At 37.8% G+C, this 19,666-nt stretch overlaps 1 protein-coding gene across 2 annotated transcripts in view; it reads right to left on the bottom strand.

Moving 5' to 3' along the window:
* The window catches only part of TTN (titin), a 270,912-nt gene that overhangs the window by 191,462 nt on the left and 59,784 nt on the right, over nt 1-19,666 (bottom strand). Inside the window, exons 45-68 of one of the 2 annotated variants that reach the window (XM_073019846.1) lie at nt 13,999-16,779; nt 12,938-13,216; nt 10,310-10,873; nt 9,521-9,802; nt 9,142-9,420; nt 8,426-8,704; nt 8,051-8,329; nt 7,646-7,933; nt 7,252-7,530; nt 6,878-7,159; nt 6,505-6,783; nt 6,117-6,395; nt 5,737-6,015; nt 5,324-5,611; nt 4,912-5,190; nt 4,485-4,766; nt 4,109-4,387; nt 3,712-3,990; nt 3,321-3,599; nt 2,931-3,218; nt 2,406-2,684; nt 1,892-2,173; nt 562-840; nt 162-443 (exon numbers count right to left, since the gene is read on the bottom strand). In XM_073019846.1, coding sequence (XP_072875947.1) covers nt 162-443; nt 562-840; nt 1,892-2,173; nt 2,406-2,684; nt 2,931-3,218; nt 3,321-3,599; nt 3,712-3,990; nt 4,109-4,387; nt 4,485-4,766; nt 4,912-5,190; nt 5,324-5,611; nt 5,737-6,015; nt 6,117-6,395; nt 6,505-6,783; nt 6,878-7,159; nt 7,252-7,530; nt 7,646-7,933; nt 8,051-8,329; nt 8,426-8,704; nt 9,142-9,420; nt 9,521-9,802; nt 10,310-10,873; nt 12,938-13,216; nt 13,999-16,779 — 9,525 coding nt within the window. The remainder of the gene's footprint in view (nt 1-161; nt 444-561; nt 841-1,891; nt 2,174-2,405; nt 2,685-2,930; nt 3,219-3,320; nt 3,600-3,711; nt 3,991-4,108; nt 4,388-4,484; nt 4,767-4,911; nt 5,191-5,323; nt 5,612-5,736; nt 6,016-6,116; nt 6,396-6,504; nt 6,784-6,877; nt 7,160-7,251; nt 7,531-7,645; nt 7,934-8,050; nt 8,330-8,425; nt 8,705-9,141; nt 9,421-9,520; nt 9,803-10,309; nt 10,874-12,937; nt 13,217-13,998; nt 16,780-19,666) is intronic. The other variant, XM_073019847.1, reaches the window with a different exon arrangement.

Raw genomic sequence — 19,666 nt, forward strand, 5'->3', positions numbered from 1 at the left:
AAGAGTGTTTGAAAGATCGACTATGTCTTTCTTCTAGACCTTTCAAATAGATGAAGATAAATATAGTTCTAGAAGAATTTCAGAAAAAGAGTCTGCCAGTAACTCTGAGTAATTCATTCCAGCATTTGGCACCAGTTTCTATCGTGGGTTATTGTACCAACCTAAGACGGTCAGTGTGGCCATGTTCTCCCTCATTCCACCATCATTCTTGATTTGGCAGATATACTTTCCAGCATTAGCTGGCTCTGCTTTCGCAAACTGCAGAGTTGCAACATTTTCCACAAATGTAATCCTGATGTTTTCACTTTCTCTAATCACTTCTTCCTTCTCTTTAAGCCACTGGACAAAAATAGGCTGGGCGCCTTCTATGGATGCTTGTAATTCAGCAGGCTCTCCAGCTACAACGGTGAGGCTGTTCAGTTTGGAGACAAATCTTGGTGGTTCTGGACAGGAAAAGATGGATGGAGATTTTTGAAAAGATTGTCCAGATCATGTGAGACTGAAAAAAATGGGATTTTGCACATTTATGACATTTCTGCCATGTGAATGCACTATATTTACCTTTCAATTTTACAGTACAAACGCAAGTATCACTTCCCACTTCATTCTGTGCTTTGCAGTGGTATTCCCCGATGTCTGAAGTGTCCACATTGAGAATGTGAATACTTGTGTGGAAGTTTTTGGATGCAATTTTGTATTTCTTGCTGCTTCTGAGTTGCCGCTTGTCTTTGTACCACACCACCTCAAACGGTGGTGTTCCCGAAAGTTCACATTCAAGACTGACTTCAGCATTTTTAAGGGTTTCTACTACAGGAGGGAAGCTGCTAAAAACAGGTGGCTCTGTAAAAAACAAGAATTTCTCATGAATTGGGCTACTGAATTTCACAGAATGAAAGTTTTTTATTTGTCTTTAAATTGGAAGAAAAGGTTAGGATATTCTAATGGGTAAGTAGAGTCCAGCACTATCACTCCATGGGATAACAGCCTCAGAAGTCATTCACCTTCACAAGATAACCAGCTAGATGGGCAGAGAACCCAGATAGATCCTGCATGTCGTTACTGAAAAGTTCAACATTCTGTCTACTCCCCCTTACTGATGTATCTTAGGCTACAAAGATTGATACAAAAATTGTAAATAAGCAAGTATAGCAATAAATAGGATTTGCACCAAGTATGGAATTCTAATTTCAAGGATGATTTTTTTGGTATATGTTCTGTAACAGACACCTGGAAGTCATCACAACATCTGTGATCTAAGTCTTCCATTTCAGCAAATGATTACTGCGATAACTGTCTTGACACAAGACAAACTTGGCCTTTGTGACAAAAAAAAAAAAAAAAGCACAGGAAAATTGCAGCAAAAAAATATGGGTACTGTTTGTACCAAGGTATAGTCATATAATTTTTAAAAGATAGGAAGTGATTCTTGAGAGAGAAGGAAAAAATATGATTGTCCTGTTTTAAACATAAGTTTAAAACCTGTATTGCTCTCACTTTGCATAGATATAGTAAATAGTGCTTGTTGTTAATGATATAGATTATAGTGAGAATGATACATCTGTAAGTTGATTGAAGGCAAAGACTAATTTTAAAATGCCTACTTCATTTTTTTGTGTGCAGTTTTGAAACATCACGTTTAATGTTTGGCAAATGTGTTGAGGTAATCAGAATTATGACACTGGAATAACAGAAAAATATTTCATGATGACTAGTTACATGTAAGCAAAATTCAAGAAGGAAAAACATCTAAAAAGGGAAATAATACTAGCTCAGAAAAATATTCTATGATCTCAAATGGAAACTAAAATGATAGTAAATGAATAAAGAACTATAATACCCAGGGGAGAAGATGGTTTTCATTTAATGAGAAACATAAGAACAAGATGTCTACCTTTTACTATAACCTTGGTACTGCAGCTTGTGCTGCCAGCAGGATTCTGAGCCTCACAAATGAAATCTCCACTGTCCTCAGTACTGAGATTGTTCATCTGTAGGACGGCCACTGAGTCAATGAAAGTCATTCTGTACTTATCACTGGCTGGAAGTTCATGTTCATTTCGGAACCATACAACTCTGATTTCTGGGGATCCAGCTATCTTGCATTCAAGTCGTGAAGAGTCACCTGCTTTCACAATTTTGGATGCTTCTAATTTCTTTACAAACTTTGGTGGTTCTAAAGAGTCAGGAAAGAGGAGAGTATGAGGGAACAGAAATAAATAACAATAGTTAAATTAGGTAATACATAGGGAAGAGAAAATCATGAGCAAATACTGTCTACTATGTTAGAAAGAATACTGCCTACTATGTTAGAAAGAATTTCTTGATTGTTTAGAGACATTGTAACTGAATACAGAGAACCATAGACACAGTCAGACAGAAACATAAAAGCAATCAAACTTGCACACCTGTCACAAGTAACATTGTAGTACAAGAGTCGCTACCAACATCATTGGTAACGTGGCAAGTATACTGTCCAGTCTTAGAAGCATCCACCGAGTAGAGATTTAAGAAGCTAGTCGACCCTTCCAAGCCAATGAAACATTTAGGACCTGAGACAAGTTCCACATCATCCTTAAACCATTTTATTTTAAATGGTGGTGTTCCTTTTAGTACTGCCTTGAATTCCACTGTAGAATCAGGTATGGCTTGTTGTCGCTCAGGTTTCACTAGGAAGCTTGGTGGTTCTATAGATTTTGAGAGAGATATATTTAATTAAGTTGCTTGCAGTTGAATTATTGTGACAGTTTTATGGACATTTAAGAAAACACTCTTGAAAAGAGGCAATGGCTAAATATTTCTTGAACACAATGAATATGTGTCTAAAGAACCAGAATCATAGAGATTTTAGCTCTAAAGGATACAAAGGTAAGAGTGATACATTTATGAACCATTCACAAAGAAGAACCAAGAAGAGGTAAAGAAATTCTAACCTTTCACAGTTAAGATGCCACTGCATGCATCATCTCCTGCTACATTTGACACTTTGCATGTGTAATTTGCAGTATCTTCTAATTCCAGATTATTAACTTCCAGAGACACAGATCTCTCATGGCATACAAGTCTGTATTTTGCACTTGTGGATATTTCTTTTCCATCCTTAAACCACTGAGCACTAATGGGAAGTGAACCAGAAACCTTGCACTCCATATGAATAGAAGAGCCCAGAACTTTATCCATTTTGGTTAATTTTTTGGTGAATGATGGAGGAATGTTTTGATCTGTCCAATGCAAACAGCAAAACACATCCATTAATCTCTTGCTATTTGTTTACAAAGGACATACTATAAATAAGGGAAGTTGACTGGGGTAAAGATACAAACCTAGCACTCTTAGGTAGGCATCACAGCTACTGCTTCCAAAGTCATTTTCCACCTTGAAAGTATACTGACCGCTGTCCTGCGTCATTACTGACTGAATCCTAAAACTGGCTACGTTGTTTTCAAAACTCATTGAAAAGTATCTGCTGGGAACTATTTGTTTCCCATCTTTAAGCCATTTCACTTTGAGTTCTGGTGTTCCAGCCACAACACATTCCAAAGTCACGGGATCTTTCTCCGTAACATCAACTGATTTAGCTTTCTCTATGATTTGAGCTGGTTCTGTAGTAGAAATGAAAATGTGGATGAGTTACATTGATAACTCCACTAGAAATAATGTCTGCTCATGAAACTGTCTCTGTAGACTATCTTTGAAAGAGAATAGCTTACAAACCTTGTACTAAAAGGAAAGCATAACACCTCTCAACTCCTGACTCATTCTTGGCTTGACACGTGTATCTCCCACTGTGTCCATTATCCACACTTCTGATTTGAAGTGTGGCCACACTGTCCACAAATGAAATATAGATGTTATCATCTTCATCAAGAATCTGATCATCCTTTAGCCAGGTTATAGAAATAGGAGGAGAACCTGCCACGATACTCTGAAAGGTGGCAGAAGTTTTCAAAACAGTAGTGGTATTTTCTATCTTCTTAATAAACGATGGTGGTTCTGTGGTTAAATAAAAGAGTGTGAAAAGAAGAGACATATTGTAACTCCTACCCATAATCATAAGATTAAAAAGCCTTACAGAATATTTATTTGGTAGGCTCCTTCTTGTAAAACTGACCTTTCAGGGCAACTCTAGCACTGCAAGAGCAGCTGCCACCTTCATTGGATACAATGCACTGGTATTCCCCAGTGTCTGAAGCGTCACACTTGGTTATATGGAGGTTAAACACAGACACTCTGTGGGTCAATATGTATTTTTTGCTGCTTCGAATTTCCTTGTTATTCTTCAGCCAAGTGACTTCAAACGGAGGTGTTCCTGTAACTTCACATTCCAGCTCCACGTCATTATCTTTTACTACCTCCACAGGCCTCAGCTCTCTGATAAAGGTGGGGGGTTCTAAAGATTCAAAAGGAAGACAGTAGCTTACTTAAGGGAAGACCCCAAACCTATCAGGCAGCATAGCCAAAATGGAGAATAGATTCCATTCACAAACCTTTCACTTTGAGTTCAATGCTGCAGCTCGCCGTGCCCGCATCATTTCGAGCTTCACAGACATAAGTCCCACTATTTTCTACCCTGGCACTAGAAATCTGGAAAGTGGCTAAACCGTCAATGAAGGAAATGCCATGTTTCTGAATGGCTGTTATTTCATTCCCGTCTAGATACCAAGACACTCGGATTTCAGGAGTGCCTGTTATTTGGCATTCAAATGTTGTTGACAGTCCATTCCTCAGCACTAAGACTGGACTGGGCTTCTTAATGAATTGAGGAGGTTCTAAAGATGGAAAAAGAATTGTGATGTTCAATATTTTTAAAAACAGGTCACTGGGCAAAACTGATTTCTTAAGCGTTTTTCCCTCCCCACCCCCAGGCAAGAAAATTTAGACAAGCAAGAAAGTGAGGAGATGTAGAGACCAGACCTTTTACAAAGAGAGTGACTTTACTGGTTGCTGTGCCAACATCATTGCTTAGTTGGCAAATATAGGTTCCGGAATCAGTAGCTTTGGCTGCAAAGAGCTCTAGAATGGTAGAGGTGTCGTCCTTCCAAACCGAACGGGCTGCTCCTGAGTGTAGCTCTTTGTTATCTTTAAACCACTTTATTGTCATGGGTGCAGTGCCACCCACAAGAGCCTTTAACTGAACCCTTGTGTTGGGATTGACATCTTGTGACTGTGGCTTTTCCACAAAATAAGGGGGTTCTGGGGTGAAAGAAAAAAGAAGCAAAAGAAAAGAGGAAGTTTTATTTTATAACTTAGCAATAAAGGTAAAAATTGAGAAATGAAAGAAAAATATTTTGTAAGTTCTTGATAAGTGGAAGTAAAATTTGCCAACCTTTGACTGTCAGATGCCCACTGCACTGGTTGTGCCCTGCCTTATTGGTGGCAGAACAAGTGTATGTCCCGCTGTCTGTACCTTCCAGTTGACTGATTTCCAAGAAGGCAGTGTTGTCATGAAAAGAGAATTTGTACTTTTCACTAGCTGATATTTCTTGGTCATCTTTGAACCACTGGATGCTTATGGGATGTGACCCAGCCACTATACATTCTAAGTCAATGAAAGAGCCTTTAATGCTGTCCATTTTCTTCAGTTTTTTGGTGAATGAAGGAGGTATGATAAGATCTATTCAATGAAAAAGCAAACAAACAAAAAAAAAGGTCAATCTACTAACTTGTATTTTTTTTTTATTTTAAGGGAAGAAGGAGCATGGAGATGCCCAGTCCTCCCTATAGAAGAACAATACCAACCTAATACATTAATTCTAGCCTTGCAGCTGCTTCTCCCAACATCATTTTGGACCTCGAAAGTATATTCACCACTATCTTTCTTTTCTGTAGAAATAATCTTCAGTATTGAGACTGTATCAGTAACACTGATTTTATATTTTGAGCCCAGGGTCAGTTCTTGGCCATCTTTAAACCATTTGGCTGTAATCTCCTTAGTCCCTGAAAATTTAACCTGCAAAGTGGCTGGGTCTCCATGGGTGACATCTATAGACACAGCTTCCTCGGTGATTGTTGCAGGTTCTGTAGAAAACAAAGGGATAGATGTGGGTTGTGCATTACCCTGCTGAAAGGCTTACATCTGCATTTCTTCCTCAAATCCAAGGCAAACTTTCTGAACCAACCTTTTACTGAGAGTAATGCAGAACATCTTTGTATTCCTGCATCATTTTTGGCCTGACAGACATATTTCCCATCATGCTTGACTTCAATGCCACTGAGGTACAAACTGGCCACATTGTTCTCAAAGGTCATTCTTATATTATCATCTTCAGTGATTTCATCGTTGTCTTTTAGCCAAGTCACCGTAATTGGCAAGGAGCCCTTCAGCGTGGCCTGGAAGGCAGCTGTGCCTCCTCGGAGGGAGCTGGTACTCTCGATCTTCTTTATGAAGGATGGGGGTTCTAACAGAAGAATTAATTCTCAATCAATATTATCCCTAAAGTAAAACTGGCTTAAAAAAAAGAATTGACTCTTCAGCAGAGCCAGTCCATCACTGGAACCAACACTAACCTCTTAAAGTCACCCTGGCACTGCAGATGCTGCTGCCCACCTCATTGGTCACCCGACACTGGTATTCACCAGCATCTGCAGCTACAAACTTGAGGATCTGCAGGCTAACCAGATGATCCTGAATGAAGGTCTTAAACTTTCTACCACTTCGCAGGGTTGTGTTGTCTTTGAACCAAGTGATCTCAAAGGGAGGAGTGCCTGCCACCTCAGCCAGCAACATGACATCATACTCCTTTAAGACTTCAATTGGTTTAAATTCCTTGGTAAAGTAAGGTGACTCTACAGTAAAAAAGGAATGATTTGCATTAAGGGAGGAGGGGTCTGTGCCATGGGCCATAACTTTGGCAACACAAGAGGCAAAGTGAACACAAACCTTTGACTATTACAATGCTACTGCAGTGGTCACTGCCAGCCTCATTCTGGGCCTCACACATATATTCACCACTGTCTTCGATGCCAACATCTGTCAGTTTTAGAACTGCAGCAGACTCCACAAAAGACATTCTATGTTTGCTGCTCTCCTTAATTTCTCTATCATTTGCAAACCATGTTATTTTAATTGGAGGGGTACCAGTTACTTTGCAGGCTAGCTGGGTGGCATCTCCCTTCTTTAACAGCTGTGATGGCTCTAACTTTTCAACAAATGTGGCAGGTTCTGTGGAAGGAAGGAATTTATTAAGAAATGTGAGAAAGAGGAGAGAATGTATAACAAAGGTAGCACAGAGATGTCAAGAAAACAATGCAAACCTTTTACAAACAAGTTTGCACTGCATTCCACGCCTCCAGCGACATTGCTGACTTTACATGTGTATGTGCCTGAATCAGAGGTTTTTACTGCATAAAGTTCCAGGGAACTCTCTAAAGCTTCTTTGGTGATATAGCAGCTTCCACCAGAAACCAGCTCTTTGTTGCCCTTAAACCATCTGATTGTGAGAGGGGTAGATCCTTGGAAAGTACTCTTCAGGCAGACTGCTGAGCCAGGCAGAACATCCTTTGAGCCGGGTTTAATTACAAAACTGGGTGGTTCTGAAGAAGGGGTATAAGAAAGAATTTTAAAGGGTTAAGAGGTCTGATCTAAGGGAAGACGAATTAATTTGAACATAATCTTTAATAAGGATAAAATGCAAAGTCTCCAGCCAACCTTGCACAATCAGGGCTCCACTGCTGTCTTTGCTTCCCACGGAATTTGTGGCTCGACAAGTGAAATTGCCTGCATCATTCATGTCTACTCTGATGATCTCCAAAGAGGCTGTGCCTTCCACAAATGCTATCCTGTATCTGTCAGAAGAAGTTATTTCTTTGCCATCCTTAAACCAGGACACCCTCATGGGAAGGGAGCCTGCAATTTTGCAGTCCAGTCTGCAGGTACCATTAACAACACTATCCACGTTGCGCAAGGGTTTGGTAAAAAATGGAGCAATGTCTCGATCTGTTTGTGGCACAAGAAGGGAGAAATGGTCAATATAGAAAAGTGCTCAGTGATTTACTTCAGGCCATTTGTTGGGTTTCAAATGCATATGCAGCATCATTTTCTAAAAATACTAACCTAATACAGTGAATGTAGTCTCACAGGAGCTGCTGCCCACTTCATTGGAAATCTCAAATGTGTATTGGCCACTATCGTGCAGCTCAGCTGAATAAAATTTGAGCTGGGCAACATTGTTTTTAAAACTTATTCGGTATTTTTTACTGGCGACCAAGGGTCTCCCATCTTTGTACCATTTGGGCTTCAGTTCTGGCGTGCCTGCCACTGTGTACTCCAGTGTGGCGGGATCTCCTGCTGTCACCTGGATCAGTTCTGCTCGCTCAATGATTTTGGCTGGTTCTACGACGGTATGAAATAGTTAGGATCCTAAATGCATATTAGGGTTTCACTTTAAATCTAAGTAGCAATTTGAGGTTTAAATGTTCCTACACAAACCTTTAACTATTAATTCCCCAACAGATGTTTGGCTTCCAGCTTCATTTTCAGCCAGGCACGTGTATTTGCCTCCAAAACTAATCTGAACATCAGGGATTATCAAGACTGCAACACCATTGGAAAAGCTCATTTTGATTTTTCCATCTTCTCTAATGACCTCTTGTCCTTTCATCCATGTGACAGAAATGGGTTCTGACCCTCTCACAGCAGCTTGCAGGGTAACAGTTTGTCCTGCTAGTACAATAAAATCATCTACTTTCTTTACAAAGGTTGGAGGTTCTAGTTAAGGAAAGAGAGCACATAAAACATATCAATTCCCAAACACTTTCAATACCATCTATATTTAAGAGTTTTATCAAGTTTATATTTATCTTGTCCCAATAGTATTTCACAGTGTTAATTAGAAGAAGAAATAAAAGTTAAGAATAATTATAATTCCATCCAAGAGACAGAGGCATAGACAATACATGTTCGTCAGCTGACAAAATGGCTTATTATGTAATTCCCTTTTGGTATCAGATAATAGATATTTACACTGGTCTCAGGAAAAAGACCAGGCGAAAGTTATTGACTTTGTTCCCAAGGTCCCAGGTCAAACCAAGACAAAACAAATTTAAAGGATAGGACAAGAGAAAAAAGTATCAGTTTTTCTTCCATGGGGTGAGAAAGCTATTTTGACAACTTGTTGAAGAGACATTAGCTTTTCAAGCACTAACCTTTGAGTAAGTGTGTTGCCCTGCAGCCACACTTGCCAACTTCATTAGCAACAACACATTCATAGTCACCAACATCTGCGCTATTAAAAGAAAAGATCTCCAGACACACAAGAGACTTCTGAGAAAACAATCTGTATTTTTTACTACTTCGAATTTGTTTCTTATCTTTGAACCAGCTAATTTCAAATGGTCCAGTGCCTGAGATTTCACACTGAAGTAGAGCATTTGTTCCTCTCACTATGTCCGCAGGCTCAAGAGTTTTGATGAAAGAAGGAGGTTCTACAAAAGCATGAAAGCATTGTGTAAGTAATGAGTAATAAATAATTGAAAGGGAAATCTTTTCTCAGAAAAATACTGCATGGAAAGTCAGTAAACAAACCTTTGATAACTATTTCAGTACTGCAGCTATCACTGCCAACATCATTCACGGCTTCACATGAGTAACTCCCACTGTCTTCAACTTTTACATCCGTAATATCAAGTATGGCCTCAGAATTGACAAAATACATTCGGACTGTGTTACTTTCACTGAGTTCTTTGTTATTTTTAAACCAAGTAACCTGGATCACAGGTGAGCCTTTCAGCTTGCAATGGAGGCGTGCTGATTCACCTGGCAGCATTAAATAAGAGGGATCCACCTTCTTCACAAAGGATGGTGGTTCTACATGAAGTTTACAAAAAAGAAAAAGGAGAAGATATCTGAAACATAAACTCCACAAAAGAAAAGTAGACATATACAACAAAGAGACCCAACACACATAAAATTTCTGAAAAAGTTGTGGTGCATTTAATAGGTTCCTATCATTCTAAGACACTTTCCCAGTCTCTTGGTTTAAAATAAAATAACAATAAACAGACTACCTACACAAAGAACAATTTTATAAAAGAAGATAGTTAAGAATTTCCCAGACACTTGGAATTTTTTCTTAGAAGAAATTTTAAGCAAGCTTTGTTAATAGCAGACAATTTAGAAGAACAAAAGTAAGTGAACTTTGAAGAGGATTAAAAACATAAAATCAAACAATGCCAGGACTTTCCCAAACCATAATGTTTGCTGAATGGCATTATTTTAATAACAAAGTGTACTGACTGAATTGTTTGCCAACAGTTTTTCTACCGAGGATTCCTTGCAGAGAAAGGACTGGAAATACATTCACATGTTTCTTACCTCTGACAGTGACTGTGGCTGAACAGGAGCTGCTTCCAGCCTCATTTGAAGCTATACAGACATACGTTCCTGAATCTCTCAGTTTGGCCAGAGGAATCTCAAGTGTTGCTATTTTATCTTCAAAACAGATCTTATAATCTTTCCCTGGGGGGAGTTTTTGCCCATCTTTGTTCCATGTAACTGTGACTTTTCTGTCTTCATCGACTTGGCACTCAAGGTGGACCTTCTTATTGATAGCAGATTGCACAGGCTCTAATTCTTTAATGAAACGTGGCTTATCAATGATGACCAACTCTGCTTGGCAGATGTCTGCTCCAAATTTGTTAGAAGCCTTACAAGAATAAACTCCTCTATCTTGAATGGTAAGGTTTGAGAGTTCTAAAATGTGTTTGTTTTCTGCGTCGGAAATCTTCCGGTTAGGTGAAGGTGAGAGTGCAGCCCCATCTTTCTGCCAAATGGTTTCTATCACAGGAGTCCCTGTCACTGTGCAGAGGAACTTGGCTGCCTTACCCACAAAAGTCGTAAGGGACTTAGGTCTGGAGAGAAAGGTTGGTGGATATGCCTCTGCAAAAGAAATTTTTCCAGCATTACATTTAGTCCCCACCAAAGCACTTGCTGTAATTATATATTCCGAGACAGAGAAAAGATGAGTTAAGTCTTTAGATAGACATGAGCCATAATTTAAAATAGAGTAATGCGTTAATAAGAACAAAAGATTGTCAAAGGAAAGGGATGAGAGTGTTCTTTATAAAGGAGCAAGACATCACTTTACTTGTCTCTATCAAAGAAAAGACAAGTGTTCCTTTATTAAGTAACATTGCTAAAAATTTGTCCATTTTAGTGGCTGATTGTTTAATTATTTGATAAGCTATTGAGCTGATACTTTAATTCTGCAAATTAGAAGACTATGTAAGGAAGATAAAGAAAATGTATTTGACTCTTCTGAAGAGTAGGGATATTAAGTGATAAGAAGATTGAAGTAGTTGTGTAATGTCTTTGTAACCCTCATGTCAACTGCCTGGAAATTCTTATATGGCTTAACTATGAATGCATCCTCTAGGCCAACTCAAACTTGTAAAAATATTTAATAGTAGCAACTTCCCTTTTCCATTCTGCATCTTGAAGCCAGACTTTCAGAACCTCTCTTTTTAATTTTTTTAAGTCATCCTCTTTATCCTTTCCTTTTATTATCTGAAGCTTCAATATTAGTTGCATTCCTAAATTGACCTAATTTGAGTAAAGAAACTTCAAAAAGTGTCAGTATGAATAATATCATGCACTTGGTTTTATGGAGACATTTTGACCAGAGTGAAAAGCATTGGTTGGGTCATCATGGGCCTGGGTTTTTCTTAGGATCATGTAAAAGGATTGTAGAGAAGAGGAAGCTATAGGGAACCTGATCGTTTTCATGTCCAAGAGATGTGCTGCATTTGCCCTTCCCCTTGATATTCTCATTGACAAAGAAGACCAAGAGACAGCCTTCCCTGACAGTCCAAGTATGGCTTGACTGCATCTCTACCCCTGTCCTCAAAATATAGTTCATACTCACACTTTCTCTTGGGAAGAGGGAAAGAAAGAAAGAAAGATAGAGAGGAAGGAAGGAAGGAAGGAATGAAAGAAGGAAGGAAGGAAGGAAGGAAGAAAAGCTAGCTACTAATATTTTGGTTAATGAAGGAATTCAAGTATTTGATGAGTGTTGTTAACTATTTGAAAGTCAACCTATGTATCAATTAGAAAATTGGGAATAGGCTATTTATGTAGTTGTCTTATTTTCTTTTTCTCTTTCTTTCTTTCTTTCTTTCTTTCTTTCTTTCTTTCTTTCTTTCTTTCTTTCTTTCTTTCTTTCTTTCTTTCTTTCTTTCAGATGGAGTCCCACTATGTTGCCCAGGCTGGAGAGCAGCAGTGCAATCCTAGCTCACTGCAACCTCCACCTCCTGGTTTCAAGCAATTTTCCTGCCTCAGCCTCCTGAGTAGCTGGGACTACAGGTGCGTGACACCACGCCTGGCTAATTTTTTATATTTTTAGTAAAGATGGGGTTTCACTGTGTTAGCCAGGATTGTCTCGATCTCCTGACCTTGTGATCTGCCTGCCTTGGCCTTCCAAAGTGCTGGGATTACAGGCGTGAGCCACCGTGCCCAGCCGTCTTATTTTTAAACTAGTAAAAATGCCTAGAGTGAGAATCCTAGTTTTCAGTCCTGTACTAGCTCCCTGTCTTACATAAGGATTTAATTTTAGACTAGACATTTACTTTTTTAAGTTTGTAATTCTGCTCTTAATTGGTTATTTGATTTAAAATTTTTAAATACATTGAGACTTTTTTTTTTCTTTTTAGTAGCACCAAACTGTCCTGATATGTTTTATATGAAGGGCCAAGGTGAGCTCATTTGATTACTTAACATTGTTCTCAAATAATAAATTATTTTTTCTTTGGTCAGTGGTGGAAATATGACTGTAAATAATGATTTCTTATCCCATGTAGGCTCTGCAATACCTACCTACCATGTTACCGTCTTGGTTATTGGTCTCTCCAGTTGGTAATACAAGCATTTCCCACACATGTACAAAAAGCAAAAAGGACAACAATATGAAATGAAGTGACAACATCTGTGCCAATGTATGGCATTTACCTGTCACAGTTAGTGTGGCTGTACAGCTGACACTGCCATACTCATTGGAAGCTTTGCATGTATACTCGCCGCAGTCAACCACCTGGGTTCTTAGGATTTCAAGGCTGGAGACATATTTTGAAGATCGAATAGAACACTTGTCACTCTCATAAATTTCTCGGCCAGCTTTAAACCACTGGAACCGGACATTGGGAGCACTTTGGATCTCACAGGTGAATTTGGCTAGGTGGCCCAGTGCTACTTCCAGGGGTTCGATTCTCCTCCTGATCACTGGGGCAGCTGCAAAGGGAAGTAGAGTCCATTAACATGCCTCCTTACCAGGCATATGACATTTTTCTCTTTCTTCTAACTTTTGTTGCTGTTAATGGAGTAAAACAGTTGAAACTGGTGAGATGGATTACAGCAGTTTAAGACAAGTGACTGGAAAATGAGAAAGATCATTGAAGGCAAAAGAAGACAATAAGCTTTTTTAAAATAAAAACATATTCAATCATTGCTCTGCAGTGAATTGTGAAAAAAATGTGACGCTATTGGATTACATGCATAAAAACATGATATATTCTTTAAATATACCATGCTGAATGGTAACACTGAAAATCATGTGAAGAAACATGATATACTAAATAAAGTGATGAAGTAAAACAACAGCAAAAAATAAATAGAAAGAAGAAACAGACAACTAATCATGGTTATTTTGAATCTAGGGCGAGACCAGTGATTTCACAGTGGCTAGGTGTTCACTGATACTTTTTATTACATATTATGAAAGTTATCCTCATATGAAAATAAACTAAAAAGCTTCTCTATTGGTATTATGAAACATATGAAAAGATGTTTTATTTTTAACATAAGTAGTACCATGGATATGATAGCATAGCCCCCAACAGGGCAGTAAGGGAAAAGCTGAGTTCATAACCATGATTATGTCTGTGATTTCATTCTTACTCTAAATAAATTACATTCTGGAAGTGGCAGATAAGTGAAAATTTAAGTGGTGCAAGCTAAATCATTACAATCCAGTGAATGTTAACACTTGATCTAGTTCATCCTTAAAATCCGACCTCTTTTTACTACAGTGAGTTTGGCTGAAGTTGCTGTTTTTCCGTTGTCATTCAAGGCCTCACAGACATACTCTCCTTGATGGTCTTCGGTATTTACTTTGTCGATGACTAGCGTATACGTATTTTGATCTTGTAAACACTTGAACTTTTCATCTGAAGGCACCAGTTTATTCTCAAAATACCAATTCACCTCTTTAGCATTTGTTATGGATGTTGTGAGGTGTACAATGTCACCTTCCTCAGAAACAGTGTCCATTAAGGGTGTATGTATCACGGGGCCATCCTCTTTGATTAAGCCACCCTCAGCTTCCTGTATCTTTACTGTACCAACTTCCTCAGTACCACTTTCAGAGGAGGACTCCTCTTTTTCCTCTGATGGTTTCAGACTCTCCTCTTGTTTCTCAACAGAGACAACAGCTGAAGCAACCCCATTAGTGACAGTTGTGGCATCCAAATATTTAACCTGACTTTGCATGTTAAAATACCTGACCTCTTCAGCTGAGATAAGATATTTAGATTCAACTTCTGGTTCAGTAATGGGTTCAACCTTCTGTGAACCTGAAAAAGAATCCATTTCTTCCTGCAAACTTGTTTTGGCTCCTTGCTGAATTCTAGGACCCTCAGCTGTTAGGATGCTTATTTCCTCATATATAATAGCACACAAAACATCCTTAAGTTCCATTTTCAGGTTAGTGATTTGAGGATCAACATCTTCAATAATGATGGTTACTTCTTCTGTTATAGACTTCGCTGAAGTAACAAGGTACGTGCACATGATGTGTCTGGGCTCTTGGGTGATGTTTACGGCCATGACCTCCACCTTTTCGATATTTCTTAGCCACTCAGAGAAAAGACCTGGCTGCTCACTGGCCACAGCTGCTTGCAAAGCCCTGCGGATTTGAATTTTCAGATTTAATTGCTGTTCTTCTGGAATACCAGAAAGCAAGCTTTCCTTAGAAAGAATGTCCCTTCCCTGTACCTCCTGCACTTTCTTTATCGCCACAGGCTCTCTTTTAGACTCAATGATTTGGTCTGGGGGCATCACCACGTTGTCAGAATGCTCTTCTTTGAGCAGTACCTGCTTTTCTTCAAGTGCTAGTGGAAATCTTAAGGACTTGCCTTCCTCAATTCTGACCGCAGAATCTTGCCCTGCATTTTCCAATGGATCTGCACTTTCTATCAAAATTTCAGCTCCTTCTGTGCATGAGTGTTCTGAAGGGACTAGGGGCTCATAGTTTACCTGAGAGATCATGACATCAGGACTCTGGAGACTCTCCACGTGTCCCTCTGCTAAGCTCTGACTCAAGATGAGTGCACTTTGTGCCTCTTGCTTTTGAAGAGTCACTCTTTGGTCTTTGTTGGCATCAGACACTGTCTTTTCTTTTGGTAAAAGCACTTCCTCAGCCACAGAGGTTAGATAAGAATGCACCGGAGGTTCTATTGAAGACTGTGGATAATTCCCTTCAGGTTCAGTTAATAAAGTTTTCAGAGGCTTAACTGTTAATGAATTAATTTGTTCTATGAACATGGCACTTGGGAAGATTTTCTCAGTCTCTGATAGAACCGCCTGTGTCTCAGGCTCTTCAAGCATTAGAATGCTTTCTTTGGAGAAGGTTTTCTGGGACTGTACAGTCTGCACCTGTAGGTTGGGAGAGGGTTCCTTGAGAGGCTGAAAGTGAGTACTGCCATTGATGCAAAGAAATTCCCTGGTGCTTTCAGGAGTGGACTTGTCTTGCTTCAAAATGGATTGCAATTCCTGAGCTCCCAAAGGAAGCTGACTGCTCAATTCATTGGCTTTAGCAATATGCTCATAAGATAGTTGCTGGTTTTCTTCTGTAATTAAAGAAGCTTGCAAAATGGTGTCTTTTACAAACGTTGCAATTTCCTGCTCTGAGTCAACTGCTTCAACTGTGAGACCTTTTAAGGGTGTCTGTGGAAAATCCTCAGGAGCCTCCGGTGTGGACTTTGCTTTGCAGGGGGTATCAGTCATGTCTGTGTCTTCCAGAAGCACAAGAAGTTCTGCTGCACAGGTGGACTCACCCAGCATATTCTCTGCTTTACAGATATAGAGGCCACTGTCTTCCCTCTGAGGGTCATTGACAATGAAAGTCCCAGAGCCATCAGGGTTATGAATGATAGTGTAATAAACACTGGTGCATAGCTGCTTGTTTTCTTTGAACCATGCAACAGTAGGGGCAGGCTCTCCAACTACTGTGTACTCAAAGATGGCAGGAAGTCCTTGAGCACAGCGAACTGCTTTTAACTCCTTAAGGAAGTGAGGAGGACAAGGACCTCCAAGCTTTTCCAGAGATTTTGCCACTGCTGATTCTGTTTCTGTGTCTTTGTGACCTTCTCCTTTGGAATTTATTTTTAGATAGGCACTACATATTGCCTGTCCATAGTCATTACTAGCCATACATGTATACTCTCCCTCATCCTCCAATGTGGTGAACAGAATGATCAGGCTATGATCATCACCGTCAAAAACAAATTTGTAGTCAGCAGAAGGGGTTAATGGCACTCCATTAAAGAACCACTGAATTTTAGGTTTGGGGATGCCAATGACAGTTACAGACAGTGTAGCCACATCCCCCATGCTTGTATCAGCACTTGACACTTCTTTGATGAAAACTGGGACAGCGCCTTCCTTTTTGGAATCAAATTTAGTTGAGTAAACTGGAGGTTCAGACAAAAGTTCAAGTGTTTCATTTATATTAGATAAATGAAGTTCAGAGCTATGAAGTTCTTCTTCCTCGGCAGACAGAAAAGAACTAGAAAACTCTGTATGGGGAAAAATGATTATTATTTTACTACAAAATTTTATTTAATAAAAAATAGAAATCAAAGAATTAGATACCAGTTGATGGCCTTCTTCTGCTTTATTCCTGGAATGATTAGATTATTCCAAGATTAATTTATCAAAAAGCACATTTCTAAATTTTTCTTAGCTTAACATAAAAAATTACACAAAATTATACATACTGTACAATGCAATTTTTGATCCACTTCATCTGTGTTAGAGTTCATAAGTTTTAAAAATGCTCTCATGAGTTTTTCTTGAGATATAATTCCAATTTTAAAGTTTGAAAAACTGCTGGTTAGTTATAATAATCCAGCATTATTTAAATCGACTTCTAAAAAGATCCAGAATTGTTATTTATATTTAGAGTTTTCTTGAGTTTAAGAATAATCTTCTTTGTTAAAGACTGATTATTTCCAAAATAAAACATTGATGTTCTAATTACTGCCTCTAAAGTCATTATTAAAAATAAGAGGCTACAGGAAATGTTTAATTTGGATTTGTAAGAGAACCACTGTTTTCAGTTCCTAGAAATGCAGGCCTTCTTTCACCTGTGTAAATCACCATATTACTTGAACAAAGCCTTTACGTAAGGCATTAGCCAAGAAAATAAGAGAATCAAAAATAAGAGAAAACAACTCCAATATTAAAAGTTCCTTGTATTTTATTGTATAAGAAAACCTATACAGAACCACTGAGCAAGAAACAAAGCAGTGCATAACAGAGACTCTTTAAACAGTATCCTGGATGACAGGATGAAAGACATGTAATTTTAAACAATTTGATTTTTTATTAAACCTGTTAGGGATGTAGAACAGGCCTGTTATTAGTAGTTTTATTGCCTTAGCAAAAGGCAGTTTTATGATTTTATTTGGTGCCTTCACTTGCATCACATGAAATAGACTTACACCTTAATTCCTTTCTGTTCTAGCATACAAGCATTAGAAGACAGGACTCAAGTGTCTGCTGGCTATAAAAATACTGGAGAAACTCATCTATAGCATGCAGAATACATATTCAGGTATTTATTATTTTAAGTAAACCATAAAACCATTGATAATTTTACATATTAATGATGATCACTTCACTTTGCATTTAATCTACAATATATAATTCATGTTACCTTTCCTTTCACTTGAACTCACAAAATATCTGTAAAGGTAATGAATGTGAATACAGTTAAAATACCCTTACTCACTAGTATGTTGAAATATTTTCAAATGTTTTCCTTTCAAGCCATGGTATTATTAGCCATAAAAAGGATAGTAAATGAAATTCAAACGTGCTGAAACTTGAAAGGCATAGTTTAAAACATTACATGTAGTGGTAGCAGCTATTAATTGTCTAAACTCAACTATCTGCAATACAATAAATTCTTTATCCAGAATCAGAGAAACTAATATTTCAGGGTTTTATGTTATGTGCCATTGAGTCAGAAAATAAAAAATTCCATTTCATTATCTATGACAATTAAAGTAAGCCAAGGCTTACTTTTCTTTATTCGGTCACTGTTATTCTGCATATACTCAAGTTCACTGTACTTGAAACTAACAGAATTACAGAATTCTAATGAACAAAATCAAACAAAGCCCTCCTTCTTATATGAATAAAAGTGTTTTTCAGCTCTTCCTAAAATCCAGTAGGATATTAAAACATTTTTCTATTTCTCTCTTTCTTTCTTTCTTTTTTTTTTTTTAAGAAACAAGGTTTGAACTGTTGCTGTGCTGCATGATGATTGAGTAAAGCATGCTTGTCATGTTTGCTTCAATCTGAGTTTCTCATTAATTTTAACATGCATTACGTGACTAAGCACAGACTAAATCCCTAAGTTCCTAATCTATAGAATTAGTTTTATTTCAGGAATTTGTGATGTGATACATTACATTATGTCTATAATTATTATCACAGATACTGTGTGCTCACTGGTTGGAACAGGAATGATTGTTCTACAATAGTATATCTTTGCTGATGAGTTATGGTGGCTCAAACAGATAAATCAAATTTTTTTTTGTGAGGAAGGCATGGGAAACCTGACTGCTCTGCCTACTTTCTATACATTGTCTCTATTGCTTCTTTAATTTGGATAGCTGTTAGAGAATTCCCATGTTGAGAATAAAGATTGATAGATGAAGGAAACATAATAAACATAATTGGATATGAATTCTTTGGAAAATTAAAGTGTTTATATTTCAAATTAAATTAAAATTAGTATTTTAAACATGATCATGGTACTTAAGTATTGCTGAACACAGGTGACAAATATAGCCATTTAGTAACAATAAGTAATTTAAGAGGTGGAGGGAGATAAAATTTATCTTTCATTGTAGTATTCTTTCTCTCGTCCTTTGTTATCAAATTAAAGTTTATTCTAAATTGTATTAAGAATAATTACTATTAGGGTGACACAGAACTCTATTGTTGAATGATCGCCTCTAAGGTCTTTTGTTCCTACCCTTCATTTTCAGAATTTGTTTATATTTGTCGAGTCTTATATGAGAAGACTTAGGTCCATGTTAGTATATAGGTAAGATATTAAGGAGTATGTTAATTTACTGTTATTTTAATTTTAAAAGACAAAATTAAAGAGTTACTTTAGAAACATAAATATCATAATAAAAATTGAATGCTTATTAAGCTATATTCGTTTTAAAGATGAAATTCAGTGAAAGTGATAGGAAAGCTTGATATCTTGTTATTTACATATAATCTGAAATACAAATTGCCATATTGACTCAATTCTAAAAATATCCCACCTTTTTTTTTAATTTTAAAGATTCTGAAATCAGAATACAATTTAAAAATCTATATGTAAACACAATGTGATAGTTTCCCTTTTTTTCCCCAGGCCAATACTAAATTATTGCTGCA

This window comes from Chlorocebus sabaeus, chromosome 10, assembly GCF_047675955.1.
Source record: "Chlorocebus sabaeus isolate Y175 chromosome 10, mChlSab1.0.hap1, whole genome shotgun sequence".
Classification (NCBI taxonomy): Eukaryota; Metazoa; Chordata; class Mammalia; order Primates; family Cercopithecidae; genus Chlorocebus; species Chlorocebus sabaeus.